The 19,684-nt window shown below is 41.3% G+C and overlaps 1 protein-coding gene across 1 annotated transcript; it reads right to left on the bottom strand.

Moving 5' to 3' along the window:
• Positions 1-18,382: 18,382 nt before the first annotated feature.
• On the bottom strand, positions 18,383-19,442 carry LOC127367911 (THAP domain-containing protein 1-like). Its single transcript, XM_051408157.1, has 3 exons — positions 19,391-19,442; positions 19,197-19,302; positions 18,383-18,760 (listed from the first exon to the last, which is right to left on the bottom strand). Exons 1-3 carry the CDS (start codon positions 19,440-19,442, stop codon positions 18,601-18,603), a joined length of 318 nt encoding a protein of 105 aa, XP_051264117.1. The 3' UTR covers positions 18,383-18,600.
• Positions 19,443-19,684: the final 242 nt, after the last annotated feature.

The raw sequence follows: 19,684 nt of genomic DNA on the forward strand, positions 1-19,684 counted from the left end.
ATTGCTAACTGTTGTTCCATAGAGTAGAGCTATGTTTTTTAGCCTTCTGAATGCCAATGAACTTGGGAAAAGGAAGACATATTTGGATAAAAACTTTGTGTTTTGCTTAATATCATATTCGGATTCCAGAACACCCCCACAACTCAACCCCCTCTCTGACCTGGAGATGAACCCTTATCCAACCACCTATTAATCTATACTTCTACTTTTCCCATTTCTGTCTCACCTGAAACTCAATATTTTTTCATATCACTTGGTAATAAGTTGAGTATCAGCATTGGACTATTCAAATCAAGTGTGACCCAGATTCCACTGTGCTGTATTTTCCCTCCCTGCGCAGTCTAGTATTAGATAATAGACAGTGAAGGGCTTCTTTATTTAGTTTGCTCTTTAAAATGTGTTATTTAAGAAGCCCCTTGGGATACTTTATCACGTCTGGACCAATGTATTTGTTTCTCCTCTTTTTGAGTTGTGTTTTTACCATTGGGTCGGTAATCATTTGGCTTCTATGTCTTATCACTACATCCATATAGGACATGGATTTCTGGCCAGGGAGCTTATTAATTCAGTGGTGGTCTGATACATCGCAGGGTAGGTAGGCTGCTGACAGCAAGACTGAGTTTTCAGATTTTTGTGAGAAAGACAGGCTGCCATTTAGGAGTCAACTCCAATAAAAGAAGTGCTGTATGCAGAGAATGGGCCATCAACCACCGCAGTGGGTCTCTCTGGAGGGCAGTTGTACTACCGTCAGGCATTTATGTATGGACTGTAATGAGCGAGGCTTCCATGGAAGATGCGTCAGGAATCACAACAAAACTAACTGCTCTTTCATGATAATGTTTTTGTACATTAGCAATGTATTGGGCGATGACGGCAATGTGATTTGGCATTCCCCTCCGCAGACACAGGTTACACGCCGCTGATGAGTGCTTGAAAAGAAACGTCAGTCAAACTTTTCAAATCCATCATCATCTCAAGTATTTTGTTTGCTTGTCAGGATGGCGCACTCGAAGCCAGCTTGTGAAATTGTCAGCTATGATGACAGGGAACTTTTTACAGGCAAGTCAGTGTCAGCGTGCCTGTTTTCAAATGACAGCAGAGGATTGGAATGCTTTCCTTTGTGAAAAGTGATTGACTAACAACAGTCACCTTTTGTAAAAGAAGATAGGAAATGTCACAAGTGTTGAGCTTTGCGGTAAAATGTAAAAACTGCTGTACTGTGTGGATGTAGTCTCACTGCAGGAATTAACGCCTGCTGGGAACCACACAGTCACACCATATGCCGAGAAGAACCTGTTGAACTTTTGCAGCTATCAAGCAGCAAATAGGAAACGTGTTGATCAGGAGACTGAAAAATGTTCACACCACAGGCCTCCCTGCTCGGCTGCTGCTCGTATTCTGTACTGTACATGTTCTTTTGAGTATTAATATATACTTTTTCACTCATTTTCATTTTTGGAGATTTGGAGATATGATAATGTTGTTACAGGTTTGCTGGTTGTGAGCAGGCAATAATTTGCTAGCATGTTTTTACAAAAAAAGTGAGTTCTGTCGCTCAACAATCAATGCAAATTAAATCACTCTTGGTGAATTCTGCTCGACCTTGCAATTTTGTCCAATCAGTGCAACTATTCAGCATATTTGACGAATCATTTTAGTTTCCAGCGCAAAATGTTAAGCTGAACATCACCAAACTCACTCAAATAACCAAGCAGTTTCAGTGCTTAAACCAAACCAAACTTTTCAGAAAGTTAACAATGTGACGGCAAAGGTCTGTTATAACAAAGGTCCAATAGGCCTGTCGCTGGTACTCTTCAACTTCCATATACACCAATCAGCCTTAACATTGTGAGCACTAACAGGTGAAGTGAGTAACACTGATTATCTGGTTATCATGGCTCCTGTCAGTTGGTGGGATATATTAGGCAGCAAGTGAACATTTTGTCCTCAGAGTTGATGTGTTAGAAGCAGGAAAAATGGGCAGTGTGAGGATTTGAACGACTTTGACAAGGGCCACATTGCGATGGCTAGACGACCGGGTCAGAGCATCCCCAAACCTGCAGCTCTTCTGGGGTGTTCCCGCTCTGCAGTGGTCAGTACCTATCAAGGAATGACAAGCGGTGAACCGGAGACAGGGTCATGGGCGGCCAAGGCTCATTGATGCATGTGGAGAGTGAAGGCTGGCCCGTGTGGTCCGATCCAACAAACTGGTGGAAGTAGCTGTTTCTGATAGAAAGATGTCAGAACACACAGTCCACAGCAGTCTGTTGGTATGGGGCTGCATAATATTATGACCACCAGGGTGCCCAATGTTATGGCTGATCGGTGTGTATAGTTTTGGGAGTCACCAGCCATTGACCTATTCAGTCCTCTATGTATGAGGACGTGTTGTGCAGTTCATATCCATATCAAAGCTGTGTGACTCTACCTTTTTCCTGTATAATCTGATATTTTATATGTTCTGGTGTCCTCCTGCCACATTTGTTCTTCTATATTGTCCTGTCATATCCACACCTTATACACTTCTGTTCAGTATCTTTCATGCTGTGATCCATTCCCTTTATCATCTATTAATCTGCCATTGTCAAATGGTGTGTTCCAGCAGAGAGACGCCCTCATTGTGTCACACTGTCAAACTAAAAAGGTTTTGAAACTAAAAGAGCTGAAAGTAATCCTGAAGTTGCGTTTTGCTTAGCTATCATTTAAAAAGGTGATATTCAAGGTAGCAGGAGGGAATGTGTTTTCTGTTTGTTGCACTCATCAGTTTATATTCCCCTGAGAGTCTTTAGTGCATCACACTTCACCTGATTAGTACACACACGTGAAAGCAACTCGTGCTTATTATGGGTATCATTTATCACTTGACATGAGTTGTGATTTTGTTTAGGGTAGTCACATTTAATCATTTGAATCCAACTTTAATTTCCAGCTGCCATGAATGTAAAATGGTTATATTTGCATCTCTATAAAAAAAGTATGATTGAAGATGGTTATGTGGACAGCCATGGACAGATTCAGATATTTGGCTTGTCTTCAGTAGTGTATCAGTGGCACACGTTGGAGGAGAGAAACACAGTGGCAGATTTGTATCAGGTCTGGTTCTAGCTGGAGGGTCCAAATGGTAATCAATGAACAAAACAAAGTAGTGTTTACACTGCCCACTCGTCTGGGTGAATCTTTCAATAGTACATTTCAGGAACAGCAATCAATTTATTCAGATTAATTAACTGCCCGAGCACTCAAAAGGCCACATCACAGTGGGTCACACTGTGTAATAAACATGTAGAAATCCTTCATAAAAATTATCTACCTAGAAAAACAGGATGCTACAGTACACTGTTGCAGTGGTTTCCAAAATCTTCATAGTGAATTTGTTTCACGTCAGCCACCCATCATTTCCCAGCTATTCAAATTCACTAATTGACAATTTTTATATGTATTGGCTATGTTCATATAACAACAAATATGTTCTTAATCTCAATGGGATTTTACCTGGTTAAATAAAGGTTAAATTAAAAAATATATTACAAGGATTTCAATATTCATAGAATTTATTATGTTGTGTCTATGTTAGGTAACCATATTCTAAAATTTGCAATATCCTTTGTTACAACTTAAAACATTTGTTTTATTAAGTCAGTTTTAGCCCCATCAGCTTCCACAAAGTGGAACTAACCTCCTCATTAAGCTAGTTGTGCTGGATAGACTCTGGTTGTGCGTCTGTTGTCACCACTAGTGTTTAATGTCTGACCTGCTCCCTTACTGACAAACATGTCAGTTATTTTACAGCACTTCGCTGATCTGTGGCCAGTGCTGTTAGCTTTTTAAGCCTCTCCCTCTCTGCTCCACCTTTCCTCTTGGGCTGTCGATCTGGCTCCATTTTTCAAGCATGTAGAACTACAGGTGAGGGGGGCGGGGGCGCAACTTGGTGTATGTGTGTGTGTGTGTGTGTGTGTGTGTGTGTGTGTGTCTGCCTGCAGTGCTGTGACAGAGAGCCTCAGACAAAGAGAGTAGGGGGTGTGTTTGTGCCCAACGTTGCTGCTCAGTCTGTGTGAGCTTCAGTGAGGCAGATACCCTAATGAGCCGCAGACGGATTGTTTATTTCAAAATCAAGCAATTGCCGAGCGGGCCAGTTCGGCGGACTGGCCACCGGGAAATGTCCCGGTGCTCCCGATGGCCAGTCCGCCACTGCCTGAATATAAGAATTGTTGTGTTTTTTGTTACCTTAGAATGAGCTGTTTATATCTACAGGAGTTTCGCGGCCACTGTAGTTTTTCCTGTGTTCAGTTGGTTGCAATCTGCAAAAGTCTTGTCCTTAGTCTTTCTCACCCATCCTGGAAAACACTGCAGCCAGTTCTATTTGTTATAGTGTACCGCGCTCCTGGATTATAAGCCATTAGGCAAAACTTCCTACAGCAGATGTCTATCTGACAGTGCTGTAGCTAAATTTAAGGAGGAGATTCCTTCAGTGTTTAATTCAATGCCATGTCTGAATTTAACAGAGTCCTATAATAACTTTAGTCCCTCTGAAATTGATAATCTTGTTGATAGTGCTGCAGGCTCACTACGAAGAACATTAGATTCTATTGCTCCTATAAAAAGGAAATTATTAAAACATAGGAAACTAGCACCGTGGTACAACCACCAAACCCGCCAATTTAATCAAAAATTTTAAAAAGCTAGGAAATCTGAAAGGAAATGGCGCTCTTCCAAATTATTAGAATATCGCTCAAATTGGCAAGATGATCTTAAGATTTATAGAAAGGCCCTCCGTAATGCCAGAGGAGCCTATTACTCAGCACTAATAGAAGAAAATAAGAACAACCCTAGGTTCCTCTTCAGCACTGTAGCCAGGCTGACAGAGAGTCACAGCTCTATTGAGCCACATATCCCCATAAACTTAAGTAGCAATGACTTCATGAGCTTCTTCTATAATAAAATTATTACTATTAGAGAAAAAATTAATCACCAACTGCCATCAACAGTTATCAGTGGCTCTCCAAGTTCAGGAACTTTAACTAATGTAAACTCAGATATATATTTAGAATGTTTTTCTGCTATCGATCTTCATCAGTTAACTTCAATCATTTCTACATCGAAACCATCAACCTGTCTATTAGACCCATCCCAACTAGGCTGCTTAAAGTTGTTCCCTAATGGCACTTCACTGGATAGATAATCTTTCTTTATTATCAGGATATGTACCACACAGTCTTTACTTAAAGTAGCTGTAATTAAACCCCTTCTAAAAGCCCACCTTAGGGGTTTAGCCAACTATAGACCGATCCTAACCCCCCTTCCCTCGAAACTCTGGAGAAAGTAGTCGCCAAAGAGTTGTGTGACTTTCTACATAACAATAGTTTATTTGAGGATTTTCAGTCAGGATTTAGAGTTCATCACAGCACAGAGACAGCTCTGGTTAAAGGGACACTTCACCCATTTGCATTAAGCTTTGTATCATTAGAACCCCAGTCATATTTTTGAATGGTCGTGCATCATTCCCTCACTTCCCCTGAGAGGGGAGAAATAAGGATTTTAGTGTTGCACTTCCTGCTTCCAATGATGTAAAAATCGTCATTTTGCGTCATTGGAAGCAGGAAGTCTCATATCTCTGTAGAGGGGGTGAGACTACAAACACTACTTCCTCATTTTTTTTTCACTCACGCTACAGACCTATTACAGATCAGTGGGTGGGACTTCACCTGCAGAAACTAAAAAATATGTTTGGAAGCTAAGCGGAGGCGCTGTGGAGCCAGACGTTACGACTATGGTACTCAATGTAATATGGAAGAAATTTCTAAAGTGTGATGGTCGAATCAGATGTTCGTGGCTACCTTTATGAGCCGCAATATAGCGAAGAGCAGCTGAGGCTGAACAGGAGGCGACCAGCCTGTGGCGGACGAGGGGCCCGGACTGGCTCGAGCTGGGGCGGACTGCTGGTGCCTGTGCTCTCGCTGTGCGCCTACGGACACACGGACGTCTGACTGTAAAGTGAGTGTTTCTATTTTCTGTCGTATAACAACGTGGCATGTATGTACACAATTTGTTCAAGCATTATCACAAAGTTATTCCCGGTTAATACGTAACGTCAGCCAACTGAACTAACGTTAACTTCTTTACTGCACAAACAGCTTGCAGTTGCATTGCTAACTACTGTGGCATGCTAAACACAAAGACCATGCATCTCTAACTGTGTGCTCAATGTCTTGTAGACAATATCGCCTAACAGCCTTTCTGGAATGGGTCCTGCAAGGCGAGAGATTGGGTCGAGGCCATCGTGTCGTTTTACCCGCTTATGTGGTGCAGGCTATCCGACAGAAATATCCAGCTCCAGATGGCCAGTACTGCGGCACCAAGAAGTTGAGGACGCTCAGGAGGAACTATAACTGTCAATGATAACATATTTATTTTTGTTGTTGTTGATATATTTCTGTAAACAAATGGTTTACATCCACGTTGTTGTAGTCCTTGATAGTGTTAGTGGGAGCAGCTTGCGGAGCTGTGCATTGTGGGAGTTGTTGTCTTTAATACAAATGCGCCCTAAAGTCACTTTCTGTCTTTTCTCGGTCAAATAGGCACCAAATTCAAAATGTATGTTACATTTCGACTACATATATAACCCACTTTCAATAAATATTAATTTTTCCACGGATGAAATGCTCCTTTAAAGTTAATAATGACCTTCTGATTGCTTCTGACAATGGACTTGTCTCTGTACTTGTATTATTAGATCTTAGTGCTGCATTTGACACCATTGACCATAATATTCTTTTACAGACTTGAGCATCAAATTGGCATTAAAGGAACCGCACTAAGCTGGTTTAAGTCATATTTATCAGATCGTTTGCAGTTTGTACATGTTAACGATGAATCTTCAATAAGTACTACAGTTAGTCATGGAGTCCCACAAGGTTCTGTACTTGGACCAATACTATTTACTTTATATATGCTCCCTTTAGGCAAAATTATTAGGAATCACTCCATTAACTTCCACTGTTATGCAGATGATACGCAGTTATATCTATCAATCAAGCCCGATGAAATGAATCAATTATCTAAATAACAAACATGTCTTAAGGATATAAAATCCTGGATAACCTGCAATTTTCTGATGTTAAACTCAGAAAAAAACGAAATTCTTCTATTTGCCCCAAGAAATCTTAGAGACTCACTGTCTAAAGATATAGTTACTCTAGATGGCATTACCATGGCCTCTAGCACCACTGTCAGGAATCTTGGAGTTATCTTTGATCAGGATTTGTCATTTAACTCCCACATAAAGCAAACCTCTAGGACTGCCTTCTTTCATTTATGTAATATTACAAAAATTAGACACATCCTCTCACAGACAGATGCAGAAAAACTAATCCATGCGTTTGTTACTTCTAGGCTGGATTACTGCAACTCTTTTTTATCAGGTTGCCCCAATAAGTCCATTAAAACGCTCCAATTAATTCAGAACGCTGCAGCACGAGTACTGACAGGAACTAGAAAAAGAGATCACATCTCTCCTGTACTAGCTTCTCTGCACTGGCTCCCTGTAAAATGTAGAATAGAATTTAAAATCCTCCTCCTCACCTATAAAGCTCTTCATGGTCAGGCCCCTTCATATCTTAAAGAGCTCATAGTACCCTATTACACCTCTAGAACACTGCGTTCTCTGAATGCTGGGCTATTTGTGGTTCCTATAATCTCTAAAAGTAGAACAGGAGCCAGAGCCTTCAGTTACCAAGCTCCTCTCCTGTGGAACCAGCTTCCAGTTGTGGTTCGGGAGGCAGACACCCTCTCCACATTCAAGAGTAGGCTTAAGACATTCCTCTTTGATAAAGCTTATAGTTAGGGCTGGATCAGGTGAGTCCTGAACCATCCCTTAGTTATGCTGCTATAGGCCTAGACTATCGGGGGGATTTCCCATGGTGCACTGAGCTCCTCCCTTCCTCTCTCTTTCTGCACTCATTCATGTCCCATTAATGCGTGTTGCTAACTTCACTTCTTCCCCGGAGTTCTTGTGCTTTCTCGTCTCGCAGGTTCTTATCGATCCTGGTGGAGCCTCCTGCCATGGTCCTGCTAGATTCCCATTGCCAATACTGTTGTTGTGTGCACCTGTCTGTCTGTCTTCTGTCTGTCTCTCTTCCTCTCTCTCTCACCCCAACTGGTCGAGACAGACGACCACCCACCTAGAGCCGAAGGATCTGTCCTAGGTTTCTGCCTTTTAACAGGCAGTTTTCCCTTGCCCTTGTCACCAAGTGCTTGCTCATGGTGGTACTGTTGGGTCTCTGTAAATAATGTTATAAGGAGTTCGGTCTAGACCTGCTCTATTTGAAAAGTGTCCTGAGATAACTTCTGTTATGAATTGGCGCTATACAAATGAAATTGAATTGAATTGAATTGAACTTCACTGCTGGATGCTACTAAATCCTACACCTTTAAAGTGTTACTACACCCATCAGTTCTGCTTAGGGTGGCCATTCGTCTGGCTTTAGGCCGGACAGTCCAGTTTTTAAATGCCCTGTCCGGCTGCAGGCGCAGCCTTAAGCCTGACACTCATTTGTCCTCCTTTTGAGAAAATAACTAAAAAGGTCCGCCTTTTGACACATTACCTTGTTAGTTTAATACTTATTGGCTAAAAATGTGTGTCAAAATAAGTAATTTCATTGGTTACATTTTTGTGTCATGACCTATCAACACATGGCTCATTTTAATATTCAAATGAGCCATGTGTTGATTCCCCACTTGATCACTGCAGTTGCTACCACCAGGATGTCAATCAAGCTCTCAGACAGAGAACGTAAGGTGAGCTAAGGTCAGTTGTTGGACTGAAATTCTGAAAATGCTCATACTCAGATGTATAGGTAAAGCCTAGGCAAAGCCTATACATCTGAAACAGAAGGTGCTGCATTTTTTTTTACCTGTTATCTATCCAGATAAAAACATTAAGAACAGTTTCTGTATGATGTTTATTAGACCTATGTAATCTGAATTGGAAGGGCACGTTGTCATGAGCTGTATCTTGTATATTTATTATTAGCTATGTGGTATGTGTATGCACCTTTATGTAATCTGGTGGAAAAACATTAACATTGAAAACCGGATCATACCAAACAAATATCTGCTTGCCTGTCCCCGTGTATGCAAAGTGTCCTCCTTTTTGATGTGAAGGAAATGGCCACCCTAGTTCTGCTAGCTACCTCCCTCTCAGCAGATTTGAAAAAAATGACTGCAAAGGACAGACACTTTAGAAACAGTAGGCTAACTGTGGGATCAAGGTAAAGATTGCAGTCTGCTGATTCTACTACACCAGAATATAAAAATATTAAGTAAAGGGTTAGCAACAGCTAGCATAAACTACTGTGAATGATGTGTCTCGATCAAAAAGAAAATTGGCGCAGTTTCACAGACTCCCACTCAAAGTGGAGTCTGGGGGAGGTGGGTCGGGGTCCTCTGATTAGAGGGCATTAACTGGTTTTATAGAAATGTTATGATGTAAAGTAGTCCCAAACTATCCACTCTATGTCAGCATTGGACCTAAAGGTTCAGGGTGATTTAAAACACTAGAGGGAATATTGAGACATTTTTAACCCACAAAATGCAGATTTTCATAAATTTGAATGTCAGTTTTAACACCAGCATTGATGTGTTTCATCCCAGTACAGTCATATAATTCAGTTAACAGCTCAGCAACATGTTTAAGGGTGGAGTATTTCTTCAACAAAGGGAGGTTTCTTCTTCCTTATTGTTAGCTATTATTGTTTAAAAACAGAAATGTACATCTTTGCTAAGACTGGATAAGTTTTCCAACATTAAAGATTTAATGAGTCTAAAGTAGGAGATAAAACATACAAAACAACTGCAGCCTGACCACTGAGTGCAATATATTGTAGTGTTCCCTGGGTGATGTCAGTAAGAGCTGTCTCATACAACAGTGAGATGTTCATAACACTTTGACAGACACTGATATAGATATTGTTAAAGAGGAGCTGCTCAGAAATCTCCCATCATATAATTCCTGTGTAAGAGATGAGGGAAAACAGGCTCTCTATTATTCTGGACTGTCTGCTGTGGGTCTCTGTAGACTTCTTTGACCAGGGTGAATATTTCAGCCCTAATGCCTGCACACTACCTGCATAATTCACATCACAACAGAGCACTGTTGAGTTTATGAACACCCCCACCCCCCTGTTCAATGTCCTCACCCGAAATCCGCTTCCCAAAAGAGCTTTATACGCCACCTCTGAAGTGAAGGGAGAATCTCACACTCGTTTTGTGCAGACACACACACACACACACACACACACACATTGAAAAACTTCCACTTCTCTTTCTCTCGTCCATCCACACTCTCTCGCTTCTTGCCTCTGGCTGTACTCCAGCAGCCAAAGCTGGACCTCAGTATTTCATGGTGAGGTTCGCCAGGATGTCAGGCTGGATAAATGTGCAAAGTGCCTGTATTGGTTGTGACAGTCAGCAGGGATTCCTATAGTGATTGTACGGCAGCGCACTAGTAGAGGACAAAATCATTTGCCACTAATTACTGCTGAGTGTTGTAGGGGTTTTTTGCGTCGCTGCAATCGAGTTGAGGTTAGTGATGTCAGTCAGTCGGTGCTGTATCTGTCTGTCTGTCCACCACGTATGTCAAGAGCAATCTTGCTACTTACAGTGCAGAGACATGATTCCCAATGTTCTTTTGGTAACCCCTGACCTTTAGTGCAACTGTGTGGTCAACTTTTCACATTGCAGGGTCCTGCCAGGATGCTAAACTGTCATTTTGGCACAAGAGATGCAATGTACCTGCTCCCAAGAAGAGGAATTGGTTTGATTTAAATATGAATGACTCTATGAATGACTCTACTCTTGATTTAGTACATAGCGCTGCTAATTTCAGCATTTTGCATCTGCATATTTTTGGTGTGAAGGGACCCAACTTTGGGAGTTGTGTGCAGATCAGATGCACCTCACTGCTGCGACCTTGTTTGACAGCGGCAGCTCAAATAGGCCTCTCTTTCATAGCGTACCGTTTGATGGCCTCAGTGTTTTGTTCAATCTGGCATGTGATAAAGAAAAGTAAAGGAAACAGTAAACATTTTTAGTTTGTGCTTTGCAGTGTCATTACATACTCAGTGACAGTAAAGCTTTTGTGGCCTTTCTTTAATACAAAGCACTGCAGAGTTGAGCCGAAATGTGATGAGGCAATCTCATCTGCAGGCATCGTTGTCCCCATTAAGTGCCTCTAAGAAATATCTTCCTGATCACATCTAAGCAACAGCGGTGGCATTACATGGTCATTTGAGAGGATGCAGGGGGGAGAAATATTCAATTGGCTGTCTGCAGGCAACTGATGCTGCTGATTTCTGTAAACACGAATGGCAAGAGATTGAGTTGTTCCGAAGAAAGATGGCGGGGGAAGACCCCAGGAAGCGATTGTTGGGGGACAAATTAATAACGAATTGTGGCGTGACCTTGACAAGTGGCTCTCATTTGGAAGCCGGAATGCTGCAGAGCCTGCTGTGGCTATTCTGCACAGTTCAGGTTATTCAAACCACAGTTTCTCCATACTGGAAATAATTGAAAGGGGAATCCTAACTGCATGGGGCACACTAGCCGCCCAGAAAGTGAAACTGACAAAAGCGATTATTTGAAAAAAGAGAGAGGATCTAATGCATACTCTCTTATGTATATTACCTATTTTATCTTAACAAGGGCCCAGAGCCAAGAATCCTTGAGTTGCTGAGCTCAATTTGATCTACAGCTCTTCAGGAGCACCCAGAGACATTATATTGTATAATATTTGGGATCATCGCCGCACTATACTCTTGTGAACCATTGGTCTGTCATATTAAAGGTATTTTTCACTTGCATGCTAGCACACACTGTGGGACTAATGTATGTTTAACTGGAGTGATGGACTCAGTGTATGAGAAGGCATGTCAATGACTTTAATCATACAGATATGGTCGAAGCGAGGAGTATCTCTTACTTAAGAGAGCTACATATGGGCTCTGAGAGGAATGCACTCAGCAAAATTAGTTTTCCTCTTACGTAGGCTTAAAAAGAGACACCTCAGAATAATTTCATCACACTATTCCTTCAGTCTCCTTTCACCACTTTTACAACCTAATCCTGCATGTTACTCTGTGTTACAGGGTCACTGATGTTTGGTCCGTTTGTCACCAAAGTGATCATACCTTACACAACAAAAAAACTGCTGAATGTGGAAGTGATTTTGTACAACTGTGTAACCTCAATGACCACAAAGAAAACTTCATGAGGAGTCCATCAGGCAGCAGCGGTCTAATGGTTAGACAGGCAGAATTGTAACTGGCAGCTTGTAGAATCATGTTCTGGGTAGGATAGTAAATATGCCTCCATAATCCTGAAGTGTTGCAGTGGTGCTGCTCAGTGGAAGAACAAGGTGGATCTAAAATGGAAGTACTTCTTTATGAACTATATGTAATTAGGATTGTGGTGGACTGAAGTGTATTATGGTTGCCCAGAGGTGGAGGAAGCTGTCAGATCCATTACTTTCATTTTGTGTTGATTCTGGCACCCCTGTGGACAAAAGCGATAATGTTTCCAACGCCTTTTTTCATTGATTTCAATGGGAGTCCGAGCCAGTGGCAGACATTAAGAATAACTGCACAAATCAACATTTCACTCTGAATATACAGTGAAGTAGCAGCATGAAAAATCAAATCTTTACTTAAATACAGTGCTTATGTATAGTAAATGTACTTAATTACATTTCACCACTGTGCACACCTAAGCAGTGGACACATTCACACATTCACCTTGCCATACAAAAGTAAACATTACCAGTAGTGCATTGGGCAACATCTGCACGGGGACCATGTTGGTTGTGTGTTTAGTTATTTTGATAATATAAGTTATGTAAAAATGGGAAATGGGGCCTTTTGGTAGTGTAAGAGAATAATCAGTAAATGATTCCAATAGAAGGGCTTAAATCTGATGCCCCGGACCTGTGCCTCTTCACACATAAGACGGTTTAGTCTCAGACAGACCGACACTAACAGTGAGTTCAGGTTCATTTCATTCACACCTTGTTTACCACAGAGGATGTTGCCCTCAAATGGCCAACAAAGTAAAATACCAGTGTTAAACTGGGGCAATAACATGATACCCAAGAGTACTGATGGTTAACCTCAACACATGATGGACAACTTCCAAGCCAGTGTACCAGTTCATACTAAGTTTGTCTGTATAACCTACATTTTTCTTGAACACTCTGTGATTAATGATTATAGATAGACTGATTAATGGTTGGTTCCCCTTGTGAGTTCTGGGAAGGTAGTGATAAAGTTATTGTACTGTAACTCTCAATGCATCTTGCTGTAAACATTTGCCTACATTTCCTCAGTCACTGTTGTCTTTTCTGTGTCCTTTTTTGTATGACGGCAAATGTAATCCCAAACTTACTCTACTCTTATTGGCTAGAATTACATATACACTATGTTAGAATGTATAGAATAATTATCTAATTTGTACATATTTGACAAAAACATAAATGATCGATTTAAGGTGTTATTAAGGACAGGGTTTTATTCAGTATTCAGGTATTTAATAAGTTTACCCCAAACCCTATATGAGTAAATTATGGTTGAATGAACTGTAATATATTAAGGCTTTTTAGTGGGTTTTCTGCACAGTTTGAGGGTTTTTGTCTGTCTTGAAATTTACAAAATAACATATGTACCCTTTAATTTGAACCTTTCATTTCCAATTAAGGTGTAAATAGAGGGATTCACCCCACATTTGGGGTTAATTAATAAATAAATGAATAGATTATAATATATGAAGAGGTTTTTATAGTTAATCTCCAAATATTAAGTCCAAATAGCATGAAAACCACCATAGAATCATCATTTTAATTGAAAAATTAAGGCCCTTTTAAGATGTAAATGAAGGATCCTCCAGCCCCTGCCGGTGACCACTGTAACGCTGTGAAACGAAGGCTGTCAGGGGAAAGTGCTCTTACAGGGGTTTCACCCACAGCAGATGAAGTTGTAAATCCACTGCAGTGTCTGAGTGACACATCAGAACGAAGGCTGCACCAATTACACCAGGGAGAGCTGGGACGGTTCGCTCAGGGCATGTCTCGTTATTTCCACAAGTCAAATAAATAAATAATGAATAAAGAAATTATATTGTCAACTGTTCCAAGCCCCTGCCGGGTAAGCAGAAATTATTTGCAGTTCTTTAGTCACCGGGACAGGAGAGAGACTCCATTTTCACTCAGATAGACATGTAGAGGAAAATGTGACCTTACTCAGTAGTTATATTATTTGCATTGTTTTCTTCATCTGACACTGCAGGTGTCTGCCTGTAGTGCTGCAATTTGATGAAATCCTTATTGCAAATTCACAAGTAGCTGTAAAAGACAGATCATTCTATCATTATTTTTTAACTGACCACCATGTGCACGTGTGTCTCCACTATATGAGGCTGATATGATTCCACATGCTCTCACGGAATAAGTGACAGCAGGAAATGGCACCCGCTGTCAGATATTAGACACTTTAATAACCAATCACAAGCTTGTATTGAATTAAATTTCCTGGAATTTAAAACCAATCCAAAACATCATTTTGAGTTAAAACTCCTTACAGTGAAGAAGATTTTAGCTGCTTCACTTTGGTAACTCATTGCAATGCAGCAGCTTTCCTATGGGGGGCACAATGTGAACAAGCAAGATTAGGATAACCAACAGAGCCTGGAGATAAAAGAGGACTACAGTAGGTGCAGCTCACCTCGGCCCCGTGCATTCAGACTCACCTCTCTGATTCATACGTTGTGCAGTGGTGGCAGTGAATGGCAGGGCTGTAGACCAGGACAAGGCCACTACAGGAGTCGTCAGATGAGGTTAAAAGGGATGGCAGTGGCAGCCGTTGTTATGTATACACTATAAGTCTATCTACTTTAGTTTTGTGGCTGTTTTTCATGGTTTTGGCTGGGCCCTTTAGTTTTAATAAAGATAAATCTTAGCACTACATCATATGATTACATTTTTTTTGGTTGTGTGGTTTCCAGCTGTAGCAAAAGCCTTCTCCTGTTTTAACATGATTATGCCCCCCGTGCACAAAGCCAGTTTGGTGTGGAAGAACTGCACAGAGCCTAGACCTCAACCGCATCCAACACCTTCCGGATGAACTGGAACATAGACTGAGCCAGATTTTATCGCTCAACATCAGTGCTGGACCTCACTGATGCTCTTGTGGGAGCAAATCCCTGCAGCTAAAATGTTTTTTATACTTTAGTGACCAAGTTAGATTTCTAATCAGTTTTGCCTTCTTACAATTTTTATACAATATTATATGTTTTTAAAGAAAATAATTAAATGCGTGTATTAAAACACAAACATACTGTGCTTAAGTATTTCCAAAAAGAAAAATTTGATAAATTTAAAGAAAAGAAAATTACAAATGATGAATTACATATATGATCGCCCTGTTGATTTGATTGATCATCCATATTGATCATTTATGCAATCAGTTAGACATTCTGTCCATTACACCGGCTGCTTCTCAAGGTTGTACCTCTATTATGTAATTCTTATTATTGTATTTTTATTCTTATTTGCCCCAGTCAAATGGCATAATATTCTATTTAATTATGCCTTCATATTCACGGTTTACTCTCAGATGTTCATATTATTGTTTTTTAATTCTAATGCTCCGTTAACACCCATTGTTTTAAAATGACATGCTCAAATGTCACATATTGGTGTACTGTTCAGTTGTCCACATACTTTTGGCTACGTAGTATATATGATAATATGTGCATGTAGTTTGTTATGTGTGCAGGTTAAGTGTGTTATATGTTCTGTCTGCATATTGCAAGATAAGCCTATAGAATATGTGCAAATACTGCATGGACACAGGTGTGTCTATATTCATCTGCATAATGTATTTATTATATGCATGGGCATTTTCAGGTTTGTATGTCCGGTATTTTCATGGTTTTGTATGTTTGCAGCAGATATGTTTGCATTTGCATGTTTGACTGTGTGTGTGTTTGTGTGTGTGTGTGTGTGTGTGTGTGTGTGTGTGTGTGTTGAGCGGTGAGTAACAGAGGGCTGAGCTCAGCCACTTGGGGTCGATTATGATATACATCTGCGTCTGACCTGGGCTCATAACCCTGCCACTTTAGAACACGACATTATGAATAAACAATCTCATTCCTGGAAAGCCACACTGGCTGCTGAAGAATGGCCTCCTTTCAGATTAATGACTGCAATGGTCTAATCAGATGAAAAAAGGGGCTGCCTGGGGCAGGGAAATGACTGTCCATTTTCACAGGTAATTTGCTTAATGCCCCCTTATTAAGATCAGCATTGTGATGCTGCGCCACAGTGGCAGACCGACAGCCACGTTGGGTTTGCTCATGAAATACAGCTCCATCCGCTTTCCTCTGGGGCACAATTCCTAGTTATTATATTTCACCCCAGATCACTTGTAATTATCACAGATTTAAGTGTTGTCTCCACAATTAGCCTGCCCCTGCATCGTATAAACCCCACTGGCTCACGCGTGTGGAGTAAACATCTCTCCCTTCAAAAATGCAAGTGCTTTGTTTCCAAAAATGTCATGATCCCAGCTCGCTCTCTGTTCACTCGGAGCGCCATGCCAATCAAGCCCAACATCAAGACGGGGCTTTGATTTAGCATCCCAATACGCTGGTGGTGCTGTACCTCTACCGGCTGTGGCTGTGTCGCTGGCGGGAGCTTGCGTCCTCAGTGGGGACAGTTTCCTTCCTGCTGCTGAAATGTGACTCGGGGTGACAAGCTGTTAGCCAGGAGCAACTGGGGTAGCAGTATGTCGCCGGTTAGGCCTCCCCGCATATTATGAGTCTAGACAGTGGTGACAAATACTAAAGAGGAGAATGAATCAATAGAAATATATCAGTGTTTGAGTCAGGATTGTCTGGGAGGGGGTCAAATGTGCTTTTATGACTCCCTAGTTCTTTTCCAGGGGGTCACTACTCCACCAAAGCCAGACGATAAATAATAATCTGAAAACTGTACACCGCTGGGTTATTAAAGCGATATGAGAGCTGATATTGGACATATTACAGTAGAACATGGCACTGTCATGGAACATGGAACTGGTGGCTCAGATGGTAGAGAAAGTCATCTAATGATTGCAGCGTTGGCGCTTCAATCCCTGCCTCCTACTGTTCACATGGTTCATGGCTGGTGAGGCACTGACTTCATCAGAATCAGATTTATAAATGTAGCCCTCCTACTCAATTCTAATTTGTAACAGAATGTTTACCTTGATTACTTTTAAACAATTTAGCATGGGAGGTGAATTGGTAGGAGCCTACTAAATATGAAATGTCTATGCATTTACTTCGACTAGATAATCTGATTTTCACTGCAGGGTGCAGAGAGGCCAAGTTCAGAGAACTCCCATGCATACTTTTTAATAACCACTTTCCTTTTCAGTCATAAAACACAATGTTTACTCCATTTGCAACATGAATAATTAGTACACACCCAGTTTCAATTAAAAAAGATAGGGGAACATTTATTCAACATGACCCAAATAAAAATGTAAATAAAACAAATAAAAAACCCGGGTTTTTTAGTTTGTTCAGTTTATGGTACCATGCATGCTGGCGCGCAGTTGGACCTCATTTGCAGATCCTTTTTGATTCCACTCACACTCCTTTGTCCAGTGGTTAGTCCCTGTAGGAGAACCCAGCTCCTCACATGCACGTGCTACGTCCTTCTCCTCCCGACTAGCAACGGTAATGTTCATCCGCAAGCAACAGTCTACACGAAGCTAATGCTAGTTAGTACAGTCCATACAGGCTTCAGTTTATGCGTTTGTTCAGCACTCACACCAAACTTGTCGTCTTCGTCCTCTCAGCAGAGTCCAGACTCATAAAAACCCTCGGCGTTATTAATTAAAGAAATAAAACAACTTTAACAACACTTAACGTTAACAAACTCATGAACAGCAACAAACTCATGAACAGCAGTCTCTCTCTCTCTCTCTCTCTCTCTCTGTCTCTCTCGTACGTCTCCGCTCCGTTACTCTCTTAATCCCGCCCTCTCACAATCCGGTAGGTTACCTTATACTCATCTCTAATTGAGATTGACACCTGAATAAACAACAAAAACATACAGCAGGAGGTGTTTGAGAGGGGAAAAAATTATCGCTGCACTTGACTCACTAATAGTAACCACGGACTGTAAGACATAGACATAATATACATAGACGCCTCATAGACTGACGCTGCCTATTGGAGCTGACGTATCAGCGCGGCCGCCATCTTGGATGGGTCTCCAATGCACCCGCCCTGCATTTATTTCTACTGAGGAAGGTGTATCCCCAACTACAGTAATCATAACTCCCCGAATTTTTACCGGATTTTCACACGGTTTGGTTTGTTACAAACGGCAGAGATTTAGTTATGATACAGGACGCTGTCACACATTGAAAAATACATGCTTTCATGCTAAAAGACTTTGTATTATCCTCTTTAACAAAGACATATGGTAGGCTATGGCATATTGATAGATGTATAAATGAATTAATTTTATATTTTAATAAAGAAACAAGTTTGATTGTTCATTTGAATTTATTTCGCACCATCTCTAAGCCTGACAATCTGACCCGTCCTGTCAAAGTCATCAGGCTTGAAGTGCTCACTACAGAGCTTTGACGACTCAGTTGCAACAAAACCCTCCCGTCTTATAGCAACTTCCCATTGGCTCCTCAGGCCTGTATCACTGGGAAACCTTCAAAATGTGAAAAAAAACCAGCAAGAGACAATGAGAGAGAGAACCAGTTCCTGCTGTAGTTAGTTACGATGACATAATATTATAAATGGTAAAATAACCAAAATTATTGTTCAGTCTGACTGGTGAAAATACGTTGCGTGCACCTGTCTGTCTGTCTGTCCCCTCTCTCTCTCTCTCTCTCCACCCCAACGGGAGACAGACGACCACCCACCAGAGCCGGAGGATCGTCCAGGTATCTGCCTTTTAACAGGCAGTTTTTCCTTGCCCTTGTCTCCAAGTGCTTGCTCATGGTGGTACTGTTGGGTCTCTGTAATTAATGTTAAAGAGTTCGGTCTAGACCTGCTCTATTTGAAAAGTGTCCTGAGATAACTTCTGTTATGAATTGGCGCTATACAAATAAAATTGAATTGAATTGAATTGAATTGAAAAGGTAATCCCACGCGATCTGGTATCAATGCTGCGCCGGTTATTGCAACCGTAAGCTGCACAAAATACGGGTATAGTTGCTCGTTCTCCGTTGACTCTGATTGACTCTGGTGCTAGCGTAGAGTGATACGTTCCAGCACGTCATGAGGCGTCTACATATATTATGTCTATGCTGTAAGATGCTAGCTCGCTGTCACCTACTCTGCAGGTGCGGCGTAGCATAATCTCTGGGCTCACGAGTGCCCCCTACCATGAGGCAAGTGAACTGCCTGCCTCACCTAGTGCCTCTTCACTGCCGTTGTAAGATCGCTGAGCACACGAAACAGGTTACACACACATATATTATATACATCAGCTAAACTATGGAAAGTCAGGGGGGCATATATTAAAAGTGTTTGAAACATTTGATTAGCAACATACAGACAGACAGTAACACGCTCTTATTGCATGGCAGAGCACAGTTTGTGAGGGATTGTGCGTCTCTTCCCCATCGCT

This window comes from Dicentrarchus labrax, unplaced genomic scaffold (assembly GCF_905237075.1).
Source record: "Dicentrarchus labrax unplaced genomic scaffold, dlabrax2021, whole genome shotgun sequence".
Lineage (NCBI taxonomy): Eukaryota > Metazoa > Chordata > Actinopteri > Moronidae > Dicentrarchus > Dicentrarchus labrax.

Bases quoted from the DNA above. Each gene is read 5' to 3' on its own strand.
- LOC127367911 (XM_051408157.1), bottom strand. From the start codon at position 19,442: ATGGTAGGGGGCACTCGTGAGCCCAGAGATTATGCTACGCCGCACCTG. The intron at 19,303-19,390 runs GTAGGTGACAGC...ACTCTACGCTAG, and splicing joins TGCTACGCCGCACCTGCAGA to CACCAGAGTCAATCAGAGTC. The intron at 18,761-19,196 runs TACCTTTTCAAT...CACATTTTGAAG, and splicing joins GATACCAGATCGCGTGGGAT to GTTTCCCAGTGATACAGGCC.